A 25,265-nucleotide genomic window follows, 5' to 3' on the forward strand; every position below is an offset into this window, starting at 1 on the left:
GGAACCAAGCTAGTAAGCAAATTAAAATTAGTCAGCCCCTGTATCAGAAAGGAGGGGTCTTATATAGGCCGCCTTTGCTGCTATTTGGACCAAGTCAGGAAGCCTATGAAATTGCAAAGGCTTCCCAAGTTGGCATGGTAACGTTAAAGGTGCAGCAGCCACATATGGGGGGGAGGGGGGCAAAGCCTGTAGGCTAGGTAGATTGCTAGTCTCACCTACCTAGCCATTTAGAGGCCACTTTCCCTTTGTTGGGACCTGAAAAGAGAACAATAAGGGAAGTAGATTTCTTCCAGGAGGAAGTAGAGAATAAATATCAGATTAAGCAACGTCTTACGTCCAAACAGTGGTATTCCAATTGCTGCATTACTCAGATTAGCACAGAGGGAGGGGAGTACTATCTCCTGAGATCTATGAAATATTGAGGCTACTTTAGTCAAAAAAAGTTGGGTCTGGTTTAATTATTACTGTCATTTCTAATGACAGTAAGGGCTCGTTCACACGGAGTAAACGCGCCGCGCATTGTGGCGCGTTTACGGCGCGTGTACGCCACGTTTTTTTACGGTGTGCGATTACGCCACGTTAACGCCGCATAAACGCGGCGTAATTGCGCACCGTAAAAAAACGCGGCATACACGCGCCGTAAACGCGCCACAATGCGCGCCGCGTTTACTCCATGTGAACGAGCCCTAAAGGGTGTATTAACAAATAAAGCCTGTAATTCTCCTAATGCAAAGTGCCAAGGAAAAGGCCACGAAAAGAATGACTTTCAGGGATACATTTTTAATATGGATAGAATCCAGTGGTTCAAATGGAGGTTTAGTAGTTAAGGTAGACAGAACTAGATTCAAGTCACAGGAAGGAATTCTGGATATAAAAGGTTGACTTCTAGAGGCCGTCTTGATGAAGTTAATCACCCAGGGATCGTTAGCCAATTTAACATTTAGTAAAGCACTAAGGCCTGAAACCTGGACTCTTAAAGTGCTGGTAGAAAGCCCCTTTTCTAGCCTCTTCCAAAGGAACTCTAGAATCTGATTTCTAGGTATATCCTTAAGCTCCGCTTAGAAATTCAAAAAAAACGGAACCAAGTGATAGCATATATTTTATTAGTGACTGGTTTTCTGCTTTTTAGAAGAGTGGTAATGAGATTTTGAGAAAACCTTTTTGAGGCTAGTAATCTCCGCTCAAATTCTAGGCCATCAAATGTAAGTAGCTAGACTCTGGTTTGAGAATGGCACCCTGACATAGAAGGTCTTGGCTGACTGGTAGAATCCAAGGGTCCAAAATAGAAAGGATCCTTAGCCTGGTAAACCAGGCTCTCCTTGGCCAAAAGGGGACAATTTGAATGACGCTTGATCTATCCACCCTGATCTTCCTCAGAACTGCTGAAATGAGAAAGAAGGGAGAAAAATGTAAGCTGGATTGAAATCCCACTTATATGACAGTGTCCACCCCAAAGGAGAATTTCTCTGGGCTTAGGGAAAAAAAATATGTCCACTTTCTTGCTTGACTGACTAGCAAAGAGATCATACCCTGGTGATCTCTGAAAAGATGGACGGGTTCAATTCCCACCTGCTCTGACTGAGACTGTGACAGCTCAAGAAATTTGCTCTGAAATTATCTTAACCCCTGATATTGCACAAGAAAAGAACCAGAAGCTCTGACAGATGTAGAATCCGGGCCATTATTTTCATATGGGGAAGGGACCTCATCCCCCTTGCCTGTTTATATATAAAACTATAGTCATATTGTCGGACATGTTCCTGACATGGCAATTCCGAATATCCCAACCTACGGCTTTCAAGGTCTCCAGAACTGCCACTAGTTCCTACTGATTTGAGGTGGCCTGAGAAAGACTCCTTGACCAGCAACCCTGGAATACCTGATCTCCCATGTAGGCAGCCCACCCCCAAGGGCTGACATCCTCAAAATCTCCAAAGATAATGTTCTGCATAGAACAGGAGGGTCTAGAGTCCTCAATCCCCACAGTCGCTTGAATGGCTCTGAGCAACCCTTCTGTGTCGTCTACTGGAAAATATGACTGTGCCTAGAATACCAAGGAAGGCGGAGGTACTCCTTCTTGGGGTCTTCCTTTTGCCAGTAGCTGCTGAGACTGGGACTGTAGCTGTAGCTGCTGTTCTTCCATACTGTAGAGAAGTCTTCTCAATCCAGGGAGGGCCAGGAAACTGCTCAGTAGCAGCTCCACCATCCCCCAACTTGCATTATATGGGCATTCAGCCAGTAGGCCACGCCCTTTCCACCAGAAGCCACGCTCTCAATTGTCAAGTCACACCCCTCAAAGCCAGTACCTCCATGTGTACCCCTGCAGGCCCAGAACTCCTGGGGCCTAAAGCAGCGGCAATGCATTCCCTCTGCCTGGATATCAGAACCCTCATGCCTGGAACACCAGCAGCGCATAGCTGGGAGGACAGCACTGATTCCAGACAGCTAACAGCCACCTGTGGAAGAATAGAGGCAACCCCTACCAGGACCAACTCTTTCCTATGCCATTAGGTAAGCCTGCCCCACACCACACACATAGGTCTCCCTCCAGGGACAGGGAACAACTAAGGGGTAGGAGGGGTGCCACCTTTTTGTACCATAGGCTTCCTGTCCATGGAGGGGGGGCAGATCCTCTCTGTGGGTGCTGTCATGGCTCAACTAGTCAGAAATCCATGAGAGATAGTATTGTAGTGGCCATGAGGACCCTCAAATGTGCAGAGTAGCATGAATTTAAGTGGCTGGTGCAATTCCTTGAGTGGCATCTAAGTGGGGCAAGCTGTGATATGGAGTAGTCTCCCAGACAGCTATAGTGGCACCATTGGAGTATCCCACAGTACCTAACGTCAGTCAAGGACCAGTCAGAAAACACTATGCTAACAAGCTTCTTGAAGAAAGCAGTCTTATGAACCCACTTTAACATAGAAAATAATAAAACTAATTAATCTGCGGGGAAATAAAACAATCTGCAACCAATTTTTGTAAAATAATTTTATATACTAAGAAAGTTTTGTTCACAATACAAACATAGGCATACATTAGAGTCCACCGTATTCTTTTCTCCTGTGTACAATGGTTTTCCTTAAAAATGAGAGCAATAAGGATGATATTTGAAAATTCATCTGTACTTCAATGAAGGAAATAAAGAATCATGCTAAATGGGGTCACTAAACACTTTCTTCCTTTCATCCTGTTACCATTCATTATTTTCTGTCCATTAATAGGTTTACACTTATATAGGAACTTCAGTGACTACATTTCCACTATGGCAGTAAAACTGTGCTTAAAACTTTGTTCCCTCGAACATCTGTGATGAATGTAAAATTTATGGAATTGAAACTACCCACTGAAGACAAGCGCCTCATCAGTGCGGTGACCAAAGCTTCACCAAACCACCCATATCATAGACAATGTTTGACACACTAAGGGAAACCAGTAACAGCAATAACCATATATTTTGGTAAATAAGCTACAAATATGCATGTAAAGTAGTCCAGAACCAGTCAAAACTTAAGATACTTGAGGTAGGTTATGTTCCAATAGAAGACATTAGTTTTCTTGGCACACAAAACTTCATATTGGCAAAAATTAGGAAGCTCCATTGAAGAACTACTGAAAACCACAATAAGAAGTTCCCCCAATGTTTTTGAGCATCGCACTTGGCTAAATAACAGAGTGCAATGCAATTCAAATATCTTAAATTTAGACACAATACACAATTCATACACAGTATATATTGTAAAAACAGTATATAATAGTGAATGCCACATTAAAGTTATATTGCTGGATTCCCTTCATTGTTTAGGGGTAGAAAAAAAGAGACGCTTGGGTGCACATAGGTATAACATTTAGCTGAAATCTCTGTTTAGGAAGATACAGCTATGTAATACAACACATAGACCAATTAGGTTCTCAGATAACATATCTTTGCTTACTGCTAAGCATGGAGCTTGACTAATTTTGTGGTTAACCCTACCCAGTGTCTAGGATATCAAATACCCTTATAAATATCTTCTTCTGCGTACATGTCCAGATTCCCCATTAACCTTCTCACAAGTCACATATATTCCTTCCTGTAAACTTCCCACATGGTTTAAACACAATAAATACAAGGATTCTTAAGGAAGAACCATGACCTATTCTAGAAGAATCAATGACACAGGATGAAAAGTGATTCCATTTTTCAACTGTATGTCAGCGCACATCTCCGTACATGAAGTTCTTCAGCAATGCACTATCAATCTAAACTCAGGTGGCTTAGGTTTGGTTTCAACCAAACCTCACTGCTAAAAACATAAAATAGTGCCCACGAAATGTTAAAAATAAAAAACACAAAAAACAAGAACTGAACCCATGATCAGTAGATTCACATAGTATATCTTTGGTTTGACCAATTTGCTGCATGGGGTCTTCACATTGCCTTTTAGCTTACTCCCAACAGCGAAATAATTGAAGACCTAAAGCTGTTCACAATGTTTTTTCTTTCTTAAAAGGTTTGTTCAGTCCATGCAGTAGTGGCATACAAGAGCACATTCAATTACAATGACCATTTTGAGGTCTCTAAAGCTCCAATAAACAGTCTTGTGGACCATTAAATGCCCCAATTTTATTTTTGTTTATGTGGAAGGTTTCAAGCACTCAGATCTGCACACTCATCATTGTAGAATATACTAGAAATACCAATCCCGTCATCATTCCAATTCCATAAAATCCACTTACTGCTTTGGAAAGATAAGAATCACCCTTAAATACTCATTCACCTGACATTCTGGCCTTCTTCGGGAGTGCTGAGAAGAATACACTGGATGTAAGCTGTGATTTAAGTACAATTTGTCATTTACATGGCACAAATAAAATCCACTTAGGGAAAAAGTTGACTTTTCAATACAAAAAATATATATGTCTTTTTCATTTTTGTTTTAGGCACTGAATTTGTGACACCAGTGTGAGAGTCACTATACATTTCTTTCAATACTTTACAATAGTCCAACTGGTCAATATAAAACATCTTCAGTAAGTTGTCTTCATAGCAGGCAAGTCTCTCTTCAGATTGAGGTGGCAGAATGACACTTTTGGGAATCCACTATCTTCTGTATTTTACACTACTTGAAAATAAAAGCCGAACTTCAATTGGTCTTTCACATCTACTTAACTAGACATTACCAGGCCCAGATGGCAAAGCTTAATCATGTCTTGGCTACTTGTTGAAAAATATACATGTTCTTGGCAAGTAGAACTGCTTTAGAGTTATTAAGTCACATTATATACCACCTTCTGACTTCCATATAACTTCACAAGTCCATGATGGAGATTAAGTGCACACACTTAAGTTTGGATGGGGCACCAAACCTCCGACACAGTAGAATTTGCTTTCCGGTACTCCCTGATATGTTAAATATGACATTTTAGTCTTAGTAGCTGGCCACACAACACAAGGTTGAAAAGTGAACCAGATTAAAATACTGTGCAAGCCTACTATTAACAAAAAAAAAAAAAAATCTTTAGTGGGCTAAAAAAAATTGGTGGCTATAGCTACAAGGTTTCGACCACGGAAAGTGCAGAAGTTACATTTCAGTGGGGTCAAAGAAGCTGGATTAAAAAAAAAAAAAAAAAATAAGAGAGAGGAGGAGTGTTCATACAAGTCTCCGATCCCACTCAGTCTTCCACACCTTACTCATAAATTGGTGCCGTACCGTGAACTGATGCACTTGGCAGCAACACAATGTAAAAAATAAAAATAACATTAAAAATTAAACAAAAACACCTTATGACAGCTGCGGCTTCTACATGGTTTCCCCAGTATGGAAACTGTATCACACACAAACATATATTTATATTTATATATATAGATATTTATATATATTCCTTTTGGCTCAAAACATAACACAGAAGGTTCTGTTAGGGTGAGGTCTTTGTGGTTTTGTGGCCCTTCCCCCTCATGTCCATGCATCCACTTAAGGGTCCCATACCCATTTTCTAAGTCTCCTTTCCCAAGAAGATTGTGGAGAATACGAGATGCCATCAAAATTGCCTATAACAGCCAAGTCCTACACAATCAAGTCACGGGGAAGGGTTCTTTACATCTCAGTCTTTGACCAGCCTATAGATGTGATGCTGAGCTCCGTGTTCACTGGTAGACACTTCAAAAACATAAGCTATGCAGAGAAGTAGTTCTTGGGTGTCCCGATTTGTAACCACCTAAATAAGATAAAAGGCAATAAGAAAATTTAGATGTAAATCACAAAACTATCTACAATTATAGACTCTACACAAAATGAATGATAAGAGATTCATTTTTCATGAACCTACCCCCCCTCCCAAAAAAAAAAAAAATATATATATATATAGCATATATGGAACTACACAAGTATATCATTACATTTCACAATAGTTTCATTAAAACTATTTCATAACACAATGTATTATTTCTACTACTTCAGTACTGAAAAATGAAGGGGGTGTTCACACATAGGAATACGCATCAGAATCTGCTTAACCCCTTCCCGCTACAGGCATTTTTCGATTTACGTTTTTGACTCCCCCCCCCCCCTTCCAAACCTCATAACTTTTTTATTATTCTGCTTTCAAACCCATATGAGGTCTTAACGTTTACAGGACAAATTGTTCTTCGTGATTAGAGATGAGCGAACACTAAAATGTTCGAGGTTCGAAATTCGATTCGAACAGCCGCTCAATGTTCGTGTGTTCGAACGGGTTTCGAACCCCATTATAGTCTATGGGGAACAGATACTCGTTAAGGGGGAAACCCAAATCCGTGTCTGGAGGGTCACCAAGTCCACTATGACACCCCAGGAAATGATACCAACACCTCTGGAATGACACTGGGACAGCAGGGGAAGCATGTCTGGGGGCATCTAACACACCAAAGACCCTCTATTACCCCAACATCACAGCCTAACAACTACACACTTTACACACTCAATACCACCTCTCTGACAGTAGGAAAACACCTTGAAACATGTGTATTTGGCACTTGCAGTGAGGAGAGCTTGTCACCAGCAGTGAATTTGGCCCTTGTAGTAAGTTGAGGTTGGCACCAACATTTGTTTTGAAAATCAGGGTGGATTGAGCCTCTAACCAGCAGAGTTTGGGCAAATTCATGGTGGAGGGAGCCTCTAAACACCCCAGTTTGGGCAAATTCATGGTGGAGGGAGCCTCTAAAAACCCCAGTTTGGACCAATTCATGGTGGAGGGAGCCTCTAACCAGCCCAGTTTGGGCAAATTCATGGTGGAGGGAGCCTCTAACCAGCCCAGTTTGGACCAATTAATGGTGGAGGGAGCCTCTAACCAGCCCAGTTTGGACCAATTAATGGTGGAGGGAGCCTCTAACCAGCCCAGTTTGGACCAATTAATGGTGGAGGGAGCCTCTAACCAGCCCAGTTTGGACCAATTAATGGTGGAGGGAGCCTCTAACCACCCCAGTTTGGACCAATTCATGGTGGAGGGAGCCTCTAAACAGCCAAGTTTGGACCAATTCATGGTGGAGGGAGCCTCTAAAAACCCCAGTTTGGACCAATTCATGGTGGAGGGAGCCTCTAACCAGCCCAGTTTGGGCAAATTCATGGTGGAGGGAGCCTCTAAACAGCCCAGTTTGGGCAAATTCATGGTGGAGGGAGCCTCTAACCAGCCCAGTTTGGACCAATTAATGGTGGAGGGAGCCGCTAAACAGCCCAGTTTGGGCAAATTCATGGTGGAGGGAGCCTCTAAACAGCCCAGTTTGGACCAATTCATGGTGGAGGGAGCCTCTAAAAAAACCCAGTTTGGACCAATTCATGGTGGAAGGAGCCTCTAAACAGCCCAGTTTGGGCAAATTCATGGTGGAGGGAGCCTCTAAACAGCCCAGTTTGGGCAAATTCATGGTGGAGGGAGCCTCTAACCAGCCCAGTTTGGACCAATTAATGGTGGAGGGAGCCTCTAAACAGCCAAGTTTTGGGAAATTCATGGTGGAGGGAGCCTCTAACCAGCCCAGTTTGGACCAATTCATGGTGGAGGGAGCCTCTAAACAGCCCAGTTTGGGCAAATTCATGGTGGAGGGAGCCTCTAAAAAACCCAGTTTGGACCAATTCATGGTGGAGGGAGCCTCTAACCAGCCCAGTTTGGACCAATTAATGGTGGAGGGAGCCTCTAAACAGCCAAGTTTGGACCAATTCATGGTGGAGGGAGCCTCTAAAAACCCCAGTTTGGACCAATTCATGGTGGAGGGAGCCTCTAACCAGCCCAGTTTGGACCAATTAATGGTGGAGGGAGCCTCTAACCACCCCAGTTTGGACCAATTCATGGTGGAGGGAGCCTCTAAACAGCCAAGTTTGGACCAATTCATGGTGGAGGGAGCCTCTAAAAACCCCAGTTTGGACCAATTCATGGTGGAGGGAGCCTCTAACCAGCCCAGTTTGGGCAAATTCATGGTGGAGGGAGCCTCTAAACAGCCCAGTTTGGGCAAATTCATGGTGGAGGGAGCCTCTAACCAGCCCAGTTTGGACCAATTAATGGTGGAGGGAGCCGCTAAACAGCCCAGTTTGGGCAAATTCATGGTGGAGGGAGCCTCTAAACAGCCCAGTTTGGACCAATTCATGGTGGAGGGAGCCTCTAAAAAACCCAGTTTGGACCAATTCATGGTGGAGGGAGCCTCTAAACAGCCCAGTTTGGACCAATTCATGGTGGAGGGAGCCTCTAAAAACCCCAGTTTGGACCAATTCATGGTGGAGGGAGCCTCTAACCAGCCCAGTTTGGACCAATTAATGGTGGAGGGAGCCTCTAACCAGCCCAGTTTGGACCAATTAATGGTGGAGGGAGCCTCTAACCACCCCAGTTTGGACCAATTCATGGTGGAGGGAGCCTCTAAACAGCCAAGTTTGGACCAATTCATGGTGGAGGGAGCCTCTAAAAACCCCAGTTTGGACCAATTCATGGTGGAGGGAGCCTCTAACCAGCCCAGTTTGGGCAAATTCATGGTGGAGGGAGCCTCTAAACAGCCCAGTTTGGGCAAATTCATGGTGGAGGGAGCCTCTAACCAGCCCAGTTTGGACCAATTAATGGTGGAGGGAGCCGCTAAACAGCCCAGTTTGGGCAAATTCATGGTGGAGGGAGCCTCTAAACAGCCCAGTTTGGACCAATTCATGGTGGAGGGAGCCTCTAAAAAACCCAGTTTGGACCAATTCATGGTGGAGGGAGCCTCTAAACAGCCCAGTTTGGGCAAATTCATGGTGGAGGGAGCCTCTAACCAGCCCAGTTTGGACCAATTAATGGTGGAGGGAGCCTCTAAACAGCCAAGTTTTGGGAAATTCATGGTGGAGGGAGCCTCTAACCAGCCCAGTTTGGACCAATTAATGGTGGAGGGAGCCTCTAAACAGCCCAGTTTGGACCAATTCATGGTGGAGGGAGCCTCTAAACAGCCCAGTTTGGGCAAATTCATGGTGGAGGGAGCCTCTAAAAAACCCAGTTTGGACCAATTCATGGTGGAGGGAGCCTCTAACCAGCCCAGTTTGGGCAAATTCATGGTGGAGGGAGCCTCTAAACAGCCCAGTTTGGGCAAATTCATGGTGGAGGGAGCCTCTAACCAGCCCAGTTTGGACCAATTAATGGTGGAGGGAGCCGCTAAACAGCCCAGTTTGGGCAAATTCATGGTGGAGGGAGCCTCTAAACAGCCCAGTTTGGACCAATTCATGGTGGAGGGAGCCTCTAAAAAACCCAGTTTGGACCAATTCATGGTGGAGGGAGCCTCTAAACAGCCCAGTTTGGGCAAATTCATGGTGGAGGGAGCCTCTAACCAGCAGAGTTGTGGGAAAGCAGGGTGGAGGGAGCCTCTAACCAGCAGAGTTGGTGGAAATCAGGGTGGAGGGAGCCTCTAACCAGCAGAGTTGGGGGAAATCATGTTGGAGGGAGCCTAGTATTAGCAGAATTGTGCAATGCTTATGGTGGATGAGTATGAGGATGCGGAGGAATTGGAGAGGTTGAGTACAGACATGGAGTTTCATGTTGGGGTGCTTTACACAGGTGGGCACAAAAATGAAGGCTCTATCCAGTGGTGGTTCATTTTTATCAAAGTGAGCCGGTCGGCACTCTCAGCTGACAGACGGGTGCGCTTGTCAGTGATGATGCCACCGGCTGCACTGAACACCCTCTCAGATAGGACGCTGGCGGCAGGACAGGACAGCACCTCCAAGGCATATAGGGCAAGTTCAAGCCACAGGTCCAACTTCGACACCCAATACGTGTAGGGCGCAGAGGGGTCGGAGAGGACAGGGCTGTGGTCGGAAAGGTATTCCCGCAACATGCGCCTATACTTCTCACGCCTGGTGACACTAGGACCCTCCGTGGCGGCACTTTGGCGAGGGGGTGCCATCAAGGTGTCCCAGACCTTAGACAGTGTGCCCCTCGTTTGTGTGGACCGGTGAGAACTTGGTTGCCTACTGGAGGAACTGCCCTCCCTGCCGCCAACGTCACATGCTGGAAACATCTCCATCATATTCTGCACCAATTGCCTGTGGCAAGCATTGATGCGATTGGCCCTCCCCTCTACCGGAATAAAAGACGAGATGTTGTTTTTATACCGGGGGTCAAGGATAGCAAAGATCCAGTACTGGTTGTCCTCCATGATTTTGACAATACGCTTGTCGGTTGTAAAGCACCCCAACATGAACTCAGCCATGTCTGCCACAGTGTTAGTTGGCATGACTCCTCTGGCCCCACCGGAAAGTTCAATCTCCATTTCCTCCTCATCCTCCATGTCTACCCATCCGCACTGCAACAATGGGACGATTCGAAGTTGCCCGGAAGCCTCCTGTATCACCATCACATCATCGGACAACTCTTCTTCCTCCTCCTCCTCCTCCTCCTCCTCCTCCATTAAACACAGTGAAGCGGACAGATGTGTGGACCTACTCTCCAGCTGTGACGGATCGGATGCTATCCCTAACTCCTCTGTGTGATCTGAGTTATCCCTGATGTCAATCAGGGATTCTCTCAGAACACACAAGAGCGGGATTGTAAGGCTCACCATCGCATCCTCAGAGCTCACCCTCCTTGTGGACTCCTCAAAGACCCGTAGGATGTCACAAAGGTCTCTCATCCATGGCCACTCATGGATGTGAAACTGAGGCAGCTGACTTTGTGGCACCCTAGGGTTTTGTAGCTGGTATTCCATCAAAGGTCTCTGCTGCTCAACCACTCTATTCAACATCTGAAACGTTGAGTTCCAGCGTGTGGGGACGTCGCACAAAAGCCGGTGTTGTGGCACATGCAGGCGTTGCTGGAGAGATTTTAAGCTAGCAGCGGCTACTGTCGACTTGCGAAAGTGGGCGCACATGCGCCGCACTTTCACCAGTAGCTCTGGAACATTGGGGTAGCTCTTTAGGAAACGTTGCACCACTAGGTTGAAGACGTGGGCCAGGCATGGAACATGTTGGAGTCCGGCAAGCTCCAGAGCTGCTACCAGGTTCCGGCCGTTATCACAAACGACCATGCCTGGGCCCAGGTGCAGCGGCTCAAACCATATTGCCGTCTCATCGAGGAGGGCATCCCTCACCTCGGAGGCAGTGTGCTGTCTGTCCCCCAAGCTGATCAGCTTCAGCACAGCCTGCTGACGTCTACCAACGCCAGTGCTGCAACGTTTCCAACTCGTAGCTGGGGTCAATCTAACAGCGGAGGAGGAGGCGGTGGCGGAGGAGGAGGCGGTGGCGGAGGAGGAGGCGGTAGAGGAGGAGGAGGAGGGGGGTGTTCTTCTCGTGTCCCTGCCAGGAATGTTAGGCGGGGAGACGAGGTACACCGGGCCAGTTTGGGAAGCAGTCCCAGCCTCAACTACATTCACCCAGTGTGCCGTCAGTGAAATGTAGCGTCCCTGTCCGCATGCACTTGTCCACGCGTCGGTGGTCAAGTGGACCTTTGTGCAAAGCGCGGAACTAAGGGCCCGCCTGATGTTGAGTGACACGTGCTGGTGCAAGGCGGGGACGGCACACCGGGAGAAGTAGTGACGGCTAGGGACGGCATAGCGAGGTGCCGCAGTTGCCATCAGGTCCAGGAAGGCGGGAGTTTCAACAAGCCGGAACGCCAACATCTCCTGGGCCAGCAGTTTAGCGATGTTGGCGTTCAAGGCTTGCGCGTGTGGGTGGTTAGCAGTGTATTTCTGCCGCCGCTCCAATGTCTGAGAGATGGTGGGTTGTTGTAAAGAAACGCCTGATGGTGCCTTTGATGGTGCAGGAGAAGGAGATAAGACAGGACCAGGGGAGGATGAGGTAGAAGTCAACAAAGTGGCGGAGGCAGATGAAGTGGTGTCCTGGCTCGTCCTCTGGAGTGCATCGCCAGCACAGTCAGCAGTGGCAGTGGCAGAGGCAGAGGCAGTGGCAGTGGCGTGAACGGCAGGCGGCCTTTGTCCTGCCGTTGCTGCCTGCCACTGATTCCAGTGCTTGGATTCCAAATGACGGCGCATTGAAGTGGTGGACAGGTTGCTCTTCTCAGAGCCCCTAATCAATTTCGAGAGGCAAATTGTGCAGACAACACTATATCTGTCCTCGGCGCATTCCTTGAAAAAACTCCACACCTTCGAGAAACGTGCCCTCGAGGTGGGAGTTTTTCGGGGCTGGGTACGAACTGGAACATCTTGGGAGATTCCGGGTGTGGCCTGGCTTCGCCTAAGCTGCTGACCTCTGCCTCTGCCTCTAGCTACCCTTTTTGGTGCTGCACCTGCCTCAACATCCACACTACTTTCCCCGCTTGACATCCCCCCTGTCCAGGTCGGGTCAGTGTCCTCATCATCCACCACTTCCTCTTCCAACTCCTGTCTCATCTCCTCCTCCCGCACAATGCGCCGGTCAACTGGATGCCCTGACGGCAACTGCGTCACATCATCGTCGATGAGGGTGGGTTGCTGGTCATCCACCACCAAATCGAACGGAGATGGAGGAGACTCTAGTGTTTGAGCATCTGGACACAGATGCTCCTCTGTTAGGTTCGTGGAATCGTGACGTGGAGAGGCAGGTTGAGGGACAATGAAAGGAGCGGAGAACAGCTCTGGGGAGCAGGGACAGTTTGGGTTATTGTTCTGTAAAGCTTCGGAATTTTGGGAGGAAGGAAGACAAGACTGTTGGGTAATAGGAGGAGAGGAGGCAGAGTCTGACTGGCTGCTGGACAATGTGCTGTAAGCGTTCTCTGACAGCCATTGCAAGACCTGTTCCTGGTTCTCGGGCCTACTAAGGTTTGTACCCTGCAGTTTAGTTAATGTGGCAAGCAACCCTGGCACTGTGGAGTGGCGCAATGCTTGCTGCCCCACAGGAGTAGGCACGGGACGCCCTGTGGCTTCACTGCTACCTTGCTCCCCAGAACCATTCCCCCGACCTCGCCCACGGCCTCGTCCACGTCCCTTTCCGGGAGCCTTGCGCATTTTGAATTCCTAGTTAGAAATTGGCACTGTATACCAGTAGTAAAAATTGTGGGTGCACGTAACCCCAATATATTCTTTGAATTCCCAGTCAGAAACTGGCACTATATGGCAGTAGCAAGAAATGAGGGTATTTGTATTCCCAATATACTCTTTGAATTCCCAGTCAGACAATGGCACTGTATACCAGTAGTAAAAATTGTGGGTGCACGTAACCCCAATATATTCTTTGAATTCCCAGTCAGAAACTGGCACTATATGGCAGTAGCAAGAAATGAGGGTATTTGTATTCCCAATATACTCTTTGAATTCCCAGTCAGACAATGGCACTGTATACCAGTAGTAAAAATTGTGGGTGCACGTAACCCCAATATATTCTTTGAATTCCCAGTCAGAAACTGGCACTATATGGCAGTAGCAAGAAATGAGGGTATTTGTATTCCCAATATACTCTTTGAATTCCCAGTCAGACAATGGCACTGTATACCAGTAGTAAAAATTGTGGGTGCACGTAACCCCAATATATTCTTTGAATTCCCAGTCAGAAACTGGCACTATATGGCAGTAGCAAGAAATGAGGGTATTTGTATTCCCAATATACTCTTTGAATTCCCAGTCAGACAATGGCACTGTATACCAGTAGTAAAAATTGTGGGTGCACGTAACCCCAATATATTCTTTGAATTCCCAGTCAGAAACTGGCACTATATGGCAGTAGCAAGAAATGAGGGTATTTGTATTCCCAATATACTCTTTGAATTCCCAGTCAGACAATGGCACTGTATACCAGTAGTAAAAATTGTGGGTGCACGTAACCCCAATATATTCTTTGAATTCCCAGTCAGAAACTGGCACTATATGGCAGTAGCAAGAAATGAGGGTATTTGTATTCCCAATATACTCTTTGAATTCCCAGTCAGACAATGGCACTGTATACCAGTAGTAAAAATTGTGGGTGCACGTAACCCCAATATATTCTTTGAATTCCCAGTCAGAAACTGGCACTATATGGCAGTAGCAAGAAATGAGGGTATTTGTATTCCCAATATACTCTTTGAATTCCCAGTCAGACAATGGCACTGTATACCAGTAGTAAAAATTGTGGGTGCACGTAACCCCAATATATTCTTTGAATTCCCAGTCAGAAACTGGCACTATATGGCAGTAGCAAGAAATGAGGGTATTTGTATTCCCAATATAATCTTTGAATTCCCAGTCAGACAATGGCACTGTATACCAGTAGTAAAAATTGTGGGTGCACGTAACCCCAATATATTCTTTGAATTCCCAGTCAGAAACTGGCACTATATGGCAGTAGCAAGAAATGAGGGTATTTGTATTCCCAATATACTCTTTGAATTCCCAGTCAGACAATGGCACTGTATACCAGTAGTAAAAATTGTGGGTGCACGTAACCCCAATATATTCTTTGAATTCCCAGTCAGAAACTGGCACTATATGGCAGTAGCAAGAAATGAGGGTATTTGTATTCCCAATATACTCTTTGAATTCCCAGTCAGACAATGGCACTGTATACCAGTAGTAAAAATTGTGGGTGCACGTAACCCCAATATATTCTTTGAATTACCAGTCAGAAACTGGCACTATATGGCAGTAGCAAGAAATGAGGGTATTTATAACCCCAATATATTCTTTGAATTCCCAGTCAGACAATGGCACTGTATACCAGTAGTAAAAATTCTGGGTGCACGTAACCCCAATATATTCTTTGAATTCCCAGTCAGAAACTGGCACTATATGGCAGTAGCAAGAAATGAGGGTATTTGTATTCCCAATATACTCTTTGAATTCCCAGTCAGACAATGGCACTGTATACCAGTAGTAAAAATTGTGGGTGCACGTAACCCCAATATATTCTTTGAATTCCCAGTCAGAAACTGGCACTATATGGCAGTAGCAAGAAATGAGGGTATTTGTATTCCCAATATACTCTTTGAATTCCCAGTCAGACAATGGCACTGTATACCAGTAGTAAAAATTGTGGGTGCACGTAACCCCAATATATTCTTTGAATTCCCAGTCAGAAACTGGCACTATATGGCAGTAGCAAGAAATGAGGGTATTTGTATTCCCAATATACTCTTTGAATTCCCAGTCAGACAATGGCACTGTATACCAGTAGTAAAAATTGTGGGTGCACGTAACCCCAATATATTCTTTGAATTCCCAGTCAGAAACTGGCACTATATGGCAGTAGCAAGAAATGAGGGTATTTGTATTCCCAATATACTCTTTGAATTCCCAGTCAGACAATGGCACTGTATACCAGTAGTAAAAATTGTGGGTGCACGTAACCCCAATATATTCTTTGAATTCCCAGTCAGAAACTGGCACTATATGGCAGTAGCAAGAAATGAGGGTATTTGTATTCCCAATATACTCTTTGAATTCCCAGTCAGACAATGGCACTGTATACCAGTAGTAAAAATTGTGGGTGCACGTAACCCCAATATATTCTTTGAATTCCCAGTCAGAAACTGGCACTATATGGCAGTAGCAAGAAATGAGGGTATTTGTATTCCCAATATACTCTTTGAATTCCCAGTCAGACAATGGCACTGTATACCAGTAGTAAAAATTGTGGGTGCACGTAACCCCAATATATTCTTTGAATTCCCAGTCAGAAACTGGCACTATATGGCAGTAGCAAGAAATGAGGGTATTTGTATTCCCAATATACTCTTTGAATTCCCAGTCAGACAATGGCACTGTATACCAGTAGTAAAAATTGTGGGTGCACGTAACCCCAATATATTCTTTGAATTCCCAGTCAGAAACTGGCACTATATGGCAGTAGCAAGAAATGAGGGTATTTGTATTCCCAATATACTCTTTGAATTCCCAGTCAGACAATGGCACTGTATACCAGTAGTAAAAATTGTGGGTGCACGTAACCCCAATATATTCTTTGAATTCCCAGTCAGAAACTGGCACTATATGGCAGTAGCAAGAAATGAGGGTATTTGTATTCCCAATATACTCTTTGAATTCCCAGTCAGACAATGGCACTGTATACCAGTAGTAAAAATTGTGGGTGCACGTAACCCCAATATATTCTTTGAATTCCCAGTCAGAAACTGGCACTATATGGCAGTAGCAAGAAATGAGGGTATTTGTATTCCCAATATACTCTTTGAATTCCCAGTCAGACAATGGCACTGTATACCAGTAGTAAAAATTGTGGGTGCACGTAACCCCAATATATTCTTTGAATTCCCAGTCAGAAACTGGCACTATATGGCAGTAGCAAGAAATGAGGGTATTTGTATTCCCAATATACTCTTTGAATTCCCAGTCAGACAATGGCACTGTATACCAGTAGTAAAAATTGTGGGTGCACGTAACCCCAATATATTCTTTGAATTACCAGTCAGAAACTGGCACTATATGGCAGTAGCAAGAAATGAGGGTATTTATAACCCCAATATATTCTTTGAATTCCCAGTCAGACAATGGCACTGTATACCAGTAGTAAAAATTGTGGGTGCACGTAACCCCAATATATTCTTTGAATTACCAGTCAGAAACTGGCACTATATGGCAGTAGCAAGAAATGAGGGTATTTGTATTCCCAATATATTCTTTGAATTCCCAGTCAGACACTGGCACTATATGGCAGTAGCAAGAAATGAGGGTATTTGTATTCCCAATATATTCTTTGAATTCCCAGTCAGACAATGGCACTGTATACCAGTAGTAAAAATTGTGGGTGCACGTAACCCCAATATATTCTTTGAATTACCAGTCAGAAACTGGCACTATATGGCAGTAGGAAGAAATGAGGGTATTTATAACCCCAATATATTCTTTGAATTCCCAGTCAGACAATGGCACTGTATACCAGTAGTAAAAATTGTGGGTGCACGTAACCCCAATATATTCTTTGAATTCCCAGTCAGACACTGGCACTATATGGCAGTAGCAAGAAATGAGGGTATTTGTATTCCCAATATATTCTTTGAATTCCCAGTCAGACAATGGCACTGTATACCAGTAGTAAAAATTGTGGGTGCACGTAACCCCAATATATTCTTTGAATTACCAGTCAGACACTGGCACTATATGGCAGTAGCAAGAAATGAGGGTATTTGTATTCCCAATATATTCTTTGAATTCCCAGTCAGACAATGGCACTGTATACCAGTAGTAAAAATTGTGGGTGCACGTAACCCCAATATATTCTTTGAATTCCCAGTCAGACACTGGCACTATATGGCAGTAGCAAGAAATGAGGGTATTTGTATTCCCAATATATTCTTTGAATTCCCAGTCAGACAATGGCACTGTATACCAGTAGTAAAAATTGTGGGTGCACGTAACCCCAATATATTCTTTGAATTACCAGTCAGAAACTGGCACTATATGGCAGTAGCAAGAAATGAGGGTATTTATAACCCCAATATATTCTTTGAATTCCCAGTCAGACAATGGCACTGTATACCAGTAGTAAAAATTGTGGGTGCATGTAACCCCAATATATTCTTTGAATTCCCAGTCAGACACTGGCACTATATGGCAGTAGCAAGAAATGAGGGTATTTGTATTCCCAATATACTCTTTGAATTCCCAGTCAGACAATGGCACTGTATACCAGTAGTAAAAATTGTGGGTGCACGTAACCCCAATATATTCTTTGAATTACCAGTCAGAAACTGGCACTATATGGCAGTATCAAGAAATGAGGGTATTTATAACCCCAATATATTCTTTGAATTCCCAGTCAGACAATGGCACTGTATACCAGTAGTAAAAATTGTGGGTGCACGTAACCCCAATATATTCTTTGAATTACCAGTCAGAAACTGGCACTATATGGCAGTAGCAAGAAATGAGGGTATTTGTATTCCCAATATATTCTTTGAATTCCCAGTCAGACACTGGCACTATATGGCAGTAGCAAGAAATGAGGGTATTTGTATTCCCAATATATTCTTTGAATTCCCAGTCAGACAATGGCACTGTATACCAGTAGTAAAAATTGTGGGTGCACGTAACCCCAATATATTCTTTGAATTACCAGTCAGAAACTGGCACTATATGGCAGTAGCAAGAAATGAGGGTATTTATAACCCCAATATATTCTTTGAATTCCCAGTCAGACAATGGCACTGTATACCAGTAGTAAAAATTGTGGGTGCACGTAACCCCAATATATTCTTTGAATTCCCAGTCAGACACTGGCACTATATGGCAGTAGCAAGAAATGAGGGTATTTGTATTCCCAATATATTCTTTGAATTCCCAGTCAGACAATGGCACTGTATACCAGTAGTAAAAATTGTGGGTGCACGTAACCACAATATATTCTTTGAATTCCCAGTCAGACACTGGCACTATATGGCAGTAGCAAGAAATGAGGGTATTTGTATTCCCAATATATTCTTTGAATTCCCAGTCAGACAATGGCACTGTATACCAGTAGTAAAAATTGTGGGTGCACGTAACCCCAATATATTCTTTGAATTCCCAGTCAGAAACTGGCACTATATGGCAGTAGCAAGAAATGAGGGTATTTGTATTCCCAATATACTCTTTGAATTCCCAGTCAGACAATGGCACTGTATACCAGTAGTAAAAATTGTGGGTGCACGTAACCCCAATATATTCTTTGAATTCCCAGTCAGACACTGGCACTATATGGCAGTAGCAAGAAATGAGGGTATTTGTATTCCCAATATATTCTTTGAATTCCCAGTCAGACAATGGCACTGTATACCAGTAGTAAAAATTGTGGGTGCACGTAACCCCAATATATTCTTTGAATTCCCAGTCAGACACTGGCACTATATGGCAGTAGCAAGAAATGAGGGTATTTGTATTCCCAATATATTCTTTGAATTCCCAGTCAGACAATGGCACTGTATACCAGTAGTAAAAATTGTGGGTGCACGTAACCCCAATATATTCTTTGAATTACCAGTCAGACACTGGCACTATATGGCAGTAGCAAGAAATGAGGGTATTTGTATTCCCAATATATTCTTTGAATTCCCAGTCAGACAATGGCACTGTATACCAGTAGTAAAAATTGTGGGTGTATATAGCCCCAATTCTATTGCTAGGGGACTTGCAGGGTATTTCTGGGGTGAAGGTGGGGGGGCACACCGTTGGAACGGGTATCGGGGTATATATCGGGTATACGGGAATACACTGACAGTGTATTCCATTCAGGATCCTGGGAAAGCTGGGTTGCGGCGATTGAGCCCGTCAGTGCCACGTTACACTGACAAGCTTCTTCCTGGAATTTAGCTCTTACAAGAGCTGTTGGTTGTCTTCTCCTTCCTATCCTAGCCTGTCCCTGCCTACCCAGAATCTAAGCCCTAGCTAGCTGGACGGAAACCTCCGTCCTCAGTGAATTGCAAGCTCAGAATGACGCGAACCTGGGCGGCGCTGTTCTTTTAAATTAGAGGTCACATGTTTTCGGCAGCCAATGGGTTTTGCCTACTTTTCTCAACGTCACCGGTGTCGTAGTTCCTGTCCCACCTACCCTGCGCTGTTATTGGAGCAAAAAAGGCGCCAGGGAAGGTGGGAGGGGAATCGAGTAATGGCGCACTTTACCACGCGGTGTTCGATTCGATTCGAACATGCCGAACAGCCTAATATCCGATCGAACATGAGTTCGATAGAACACTGTTCGCTCATCTCTATTCGTGATGCTACCGTTAATAATTCTGTACAATGCACTGGGAAGCTGGAAAAAAATTCAGAATGGGGTGGATTTGAAGAAAAAATGTTTTTGTGTGATTTTCTTACAGGATTCGTTCTTACAGCATTTACTCTGCAGCCAAAATGACATGTCACCTGTATTCTATGTTTCGGTACTATTCTGGAGATACCAAATTTATATGGTTTATTTACATTTTAACCCCTTAACAAAAATCCAAAACTATGCCCCAATTTTGTTTTCTAGAAGTCGCCATATTCTGACACCTGTAACTTTTTTATACTTCTGTCTACGGGGATGCATACGGTGTCTTTCTTGCGGGACCAGGTGTACTTTTTAGTTCCACCATTTTGGGGAATTACTATTGCTTTGAGTAAGGGCTAGTCCACGTGGGCTATTTGGGCCGGATTTTGACACGGAATCCGCATAAAAAAACCCCGCCTCCCGTTGAATTCAGTGGGAGCCAGTCATTTCCTTTTTCCACGAGCAGTATTTTACCGCTCACGGAAAAAAGAAGCAACCATCGCAGCGTCCACATCAAGACAATCCCTCCAGACTAGGCCCCTTCATTTGTGCCTAATCTGGAGCGGGAAGCCGCGACTGTCGGAAGCCGCAACAATTGCGGCTAGCCGCGGCAAGTGCATTTTGGTCTGGATTCTGACGCGACCTCCCGCGTCAAAATCCAGACCAAAAAACTACGTGTGAAATAGCCCTAAAAAATGCTCCAGCATTTTCATCGGTATAAATGACATACTGCAATTTTCAAAAATGTTAGCGTCTTTGAAAACGCAGAATTTCCAGATTTGCAGATTTTTTTCTGCAATGTGCGGATGGGATTAGCCAAAATCCCATCCGCTTTGCATCTAATGTAAACATAGCATTTTTGGGGGGGGGATTTGCTGCGGCGTTTTCACCATAGCCCAAACTCTGCATTTTCAGACCATATGGCTCCAGCTGAAAACAGACAATCTCTTTGATTATTTATTTGTGAATATTTAGGGGTGGTTCACTCATCGGATTTTGATGCTTATATTTGTCAAATGAAAAATTAAGATTTTAGGAATTTGAAATAGATTTTTTTTCTGGTTGACAAAAACCGATTCAGCTTTTCTTGCAGAATTCACAGGCGGAATGCACCTAAAGAACGAGCAGGACGCTTATTTTTTCCACTAGCTGAACAGGTCAGCTACTGCCTCCCATTAAAATCAATGGGAGGCTGATTTGAACCCCTTCTCGACATCCTCCGTACTTGTATGGTGGATGTCGGTGTTTAAACATGGCAGCTGTTTGGGAGCTGGGCGGCCGCCATAGCCGCCAAGTGTCTTCTGTCTTGTGCACCGTTCGTAGGCAAAAAATAAAAAGCAATCAAAGCAATAGCAATTTCCCAAACTGATACAAAGATACCCTAAACATCCCCGTACAAGGAAGTGTAAAAAAGTTACAGGTCAGAATATGGCAACTTTTAGAAAAAAACATTTTGCACAGTTTTGGATTTTTGTTAAGGGGTTAAAATGTAAATAAAACCATATAAATTTGGTATTCTCAGAATGGTACCGAAACATAGAATACAGGTGACATGTCAATTTGGCTGCACAATGAATGCCGTAAAAACGAAGCCCGTAAGAAAGGTCCACAAATGCATTTTTTCTTCAAATCCACCCCATTCTGAATTTTTTTCCAGCTTCCCAGTACATTGTACAGAATAATTAATGGTAGCATCATGAAGAAAAAATTGTCGCACAAGCATTAAGACCTCATATGGCTCTGAGAGCGTAGAAATGAAAAGGTTATGGGGTTGGAGGAAGGGGGGACTCAAAAACGAAAATCGAAAAATTCCTCCAGCGAGGAGGAGTTAGAAAGGGACATTTTTCACAGCGGTCTCGCACCCGAGGCACATTCATTTTAAAGGATCCCCCATATATTTGAGTGTATGAAAGGATCCTTGAAAATGAACAAAAATAAAGCATGACCTATATTTTGACAGTGCGGTACAACGGACCATCAAAAAAGGGTTGTGTGTATAGTTCCCATTCGCTGGCATTGACGTTAATGCTGCCATGTGACATTCATTAAAAAAAAACGGATGTCACATAGTGCCTGTGAATATAGCTTTACAAAAAGCAATTTTGCACACAGGAGGATCCAGTATTTTTGTACAATACAAAGACAGCCAATACAGTTCAGTGGGGACTGTGTAAAACCTTTGCTTTTGGCTTTTCCACATATCACAACTTGTGGTTTTGGGTTCCTGCAGTGAAAGGAACCTGTAAATTAATTAGGATTGGAGAACCCTTGTAATAAAAATGGATGGTCTTAAGAAAACAACCACTTTGTTTGAGCCACTGAATCTTTTTTTTTCATTTTATATGATCATCAATTCATTCCATATGTAATATATTGAGATGTTCCATGCCTTATTCCCTATATTACCTGTAGAATAGTGAAGTTTTCTAACACACTATTCATCATGTATTTTTCAGGAAGCTGCTTCAATTTGTGGATGAAGTTAATGAGATATTCACACATAGGTGAACGATGGATGCGATAAAGGAAACGTCCATTTTCAAACCTGGCATACTCTGTCTGCAGACCAAAGAAATATAACGGAAATTAGGAAAGGTGGTAGACATTGTTATCAATACTTAACAAGTGATCATAAAAGCACCATATTACTAATAAGACCTAAGTTATATTATTGTAGAGTAATAGAAGTCTAACAGGCTCTTTTAATGGGCTTATTTAAAGGGGTTTTCCAGGCAAAAAAATTCTTTTTTTTTTTTTTAATAAAAAAAAGGTTGTTAATGCTATTAATGGATTAACAAGTGCACCCAAATACCTTTAGCAGTGTTTTGAGTTATTTCTGGGTTTCTCTGGGAGTTCCTGGTATTCTCTGCATTTTCTTACATGGCGTAGTTTCCTGATGTCTTAGCTAATACATCATGGTAGATGTAGGCTTACTCACACTACCTCCTTCTCACCCCCTCCTTGTCTCCCTAGCTATCCCTCCCACTAGTAGCCCTTCCCAACTAACTAACTCAGCCCACCTCCCCACCCCATCATACTTACATGTCTTCCTGTCCGGACTTCCTTTATGCGGGGACGGCTCCTCTTCTTCTTTGACTTTGCCGATGCATGTGCAGGACGGAGGCGCCTCCAACACCTGAGCACTAGAGATGGAGTGCCCGGCTACAGCGCAAGACCAGGACTATGCATGAGTCAAAGAAGAGGAGGAGCCATCCCCACAGAGGGGAAGTCTGGACAGGAAGATAGGCAAGTATGGTGGGGGAAGTAGGGGGGGGGGTGTATTGGTGATGTTCTGTTTCTGGAAACAGGGAAAAGGAACATCACCAGAAAATCAGAAAATGTGCCGGGAACCTCCACAGGAATATGGGTAAATATACGTTTTTTCTAACGTATGCAATTTAGAAAGTAGGCGAGTGGAGGGTGTTTAGATTAGTATAGAAATTCTATTTTATCTCGGACAACCCCTTAAAGTAGATGTTGAACTACTCTTAGCCCTGCATTATTTTTTATTTTTTTAAATTCTACATACAATTAACCACATAAATGCAGCAACCATTTGCTATTAATGCAGAGACTGTGGGCAAGAATTACCAGTACTCACCTCTACTTTCTCCACTACTTGTTTCCCAAAGGAGCACACTTTGGAGGAACAGGTGATGGTCATATTCTCTGGGCTCTCATACTGGCTGCTGACACCATAGAAGACACCTGGTTCATCCTGAATGCTAGTATTGAGATCAGCCTGTCCAAACATCATAGAAAAAGTCAGTAGGAGAAAAAAACTTTGTTTTCTGTCGAACAATTTGATACCAGTACATAACTGCCTCACAAAAGTCTATGACATCTGAGTTTTTAAAATTCAAAAAATATTGTATTACATTTCATTAGGGTCCATGCAAGTAGAACTGTAAGTATACACTCAGCTCAGCAGTACAGAAAGTCTATATAGTATTTCGGTGCGATATGAATTCTATATGAATTCTGCAGTATGGTACCACTTCAGTTACCTTAACAACATTTCATCTAGGGGGGGGGAAATACCTCTGTGAGTCAGACAGACACACAAAACAACAGCATGGTCTCCCGGATTTTCCCTTTTTGTACAACATGGTCTGTAATATGTCCACGTGTACACAAGCCCTACTTCACACAGTTCCCACTTTCAATCAACCAACACCAAACCAATTATCAACATCACAAAATAAGTTTTAGAATAAAAAAAAAAGTTTACCCAAAATATAAAAATATCCCATGTTCTAACAATTGGCTATACATCAATTGATAATCGTACCCAAAATTTGACCAAAAAGAAGGCGTTTGGTGGACCCTTCTCATAAAGTTCTTTAAGTCCTCCCTTCTTCTCTGGAAACTTGTCGTAGATTTGGCGTACATCCACAGACTCCAATAATGCATCGCTATAGGAGGGGTTTGACTGGCTGATATGTACATACAGGTGCTTGTTGTACTGTTCAGAGAGTTCAAGGATACAAAAAAGTAGTTAGTACAAGTTACAATTTTAACACTGGTACAGAGATTATAACTTTTGTAGGTTGGCTAATTTTCTAAGTATACATTGTAATATAGATACTCTATCTACTATTAACTCTCCTTCTAATTTCTACTTACGGCGTCAGGTTCTCCTTGTTGTTCCATAAAAGCCATGAATTCAACAAGGCGCAGCTTCGGTGTTCCAATAGAACGGCCTTGCCACGCAGGCCCCGTTGGAGAGAGACTGGCAGGACTTGCATTATAACCTAAAATAATAATGAAAGTATGTTAAAAAAAAAAAAAACACTATATGCTATGCACCTAAATGTGTACATAAGGCCTCGTACACATCTGCGTCGGTAATCCATTCGGGGGATTCCACATGGGGACCCCCCAAATGGACTACCAAACACATTTACAAGTGGTGTGCAGTGAAAGCACATGGATCCCCATAGACTATAATGGGGATGTACTTTACAATCTACTTTCCTGTCTGCATGATTTGTGCGGGCAGTGCACGGCAAGCACACAGTCCCCATTATAGTCTATGGGGTCTGTGTACTTTCACTGCACACCGCTTGCAAATGCATTCGGAAGTCCATTCGGGGGTTCCCATACAGACAAATTACCAAATGCAGATGTGAACCAGGGGTAAGTCTATAACACTATAGGTTGGGC

General features: G+C 43.8%; 1 protein-coding gene across 4 annotated transcripts in view; it reads right to left on the reverse strand.

The window, feature by feature from the left end:
* Positions 1 to 3,016: 3,016 nt before the first annotated feature.
* The window catches only part of TEAD2 (TEA domain transcription factor 2), a 77,132-nt gene continuing 54,883 nt past the window's right edge, over positions 3,017 to 25,265 (reverse strand). For all 4 annotated transcript variants that reach the window (XM_075280205.1, XM_075280202.1, XM_075280203.1 and 1 more), the window contains 5 exons: positions 24,726 to 24,853; positions 24,391 to 24,564; positions 23,701 to 23,841; positions 22,506 to 22,658; positions 3,017 to 6,195 (listed from right to left, as the gene is read on the reverse strand). In XM_075280205.1, the coding sequence (XP_075136306.1) occupies positions 6,082 to 6,195; positions 22,506 to 22,658; positions 23,701 to 23,841; positions 24,391 to 24,564; positions 24,726 to 24,853 (710 nt within the window). In that variant the 3' untranslated portion in view covers positions 3,017 to 6,081. The remainder of the gene's footprint in view (positions 6,196 to 22,505; positions 22,659 to 23,700; positions 23,842 to 24,390; positions 24,565 to 24,725; positions 24,854 to 25,265) is intronic.

This window comes from Leptodactylus fuscus, chromosome 6 (genome assembly GCF_031893055.1).
Source record: "Leptodactylus fuscus isolate aLepFus1 chromosome 6, aLepFus1.hap2, whole genome shotgun sequence".
In the NCBI taxonomy this organism is placed as follows: Eukaryota; Metazoa; Chordata; class Amphibia; order Anura; family Leptodactylidae; genus Leptodactylus; species Leptodactylus fuscus.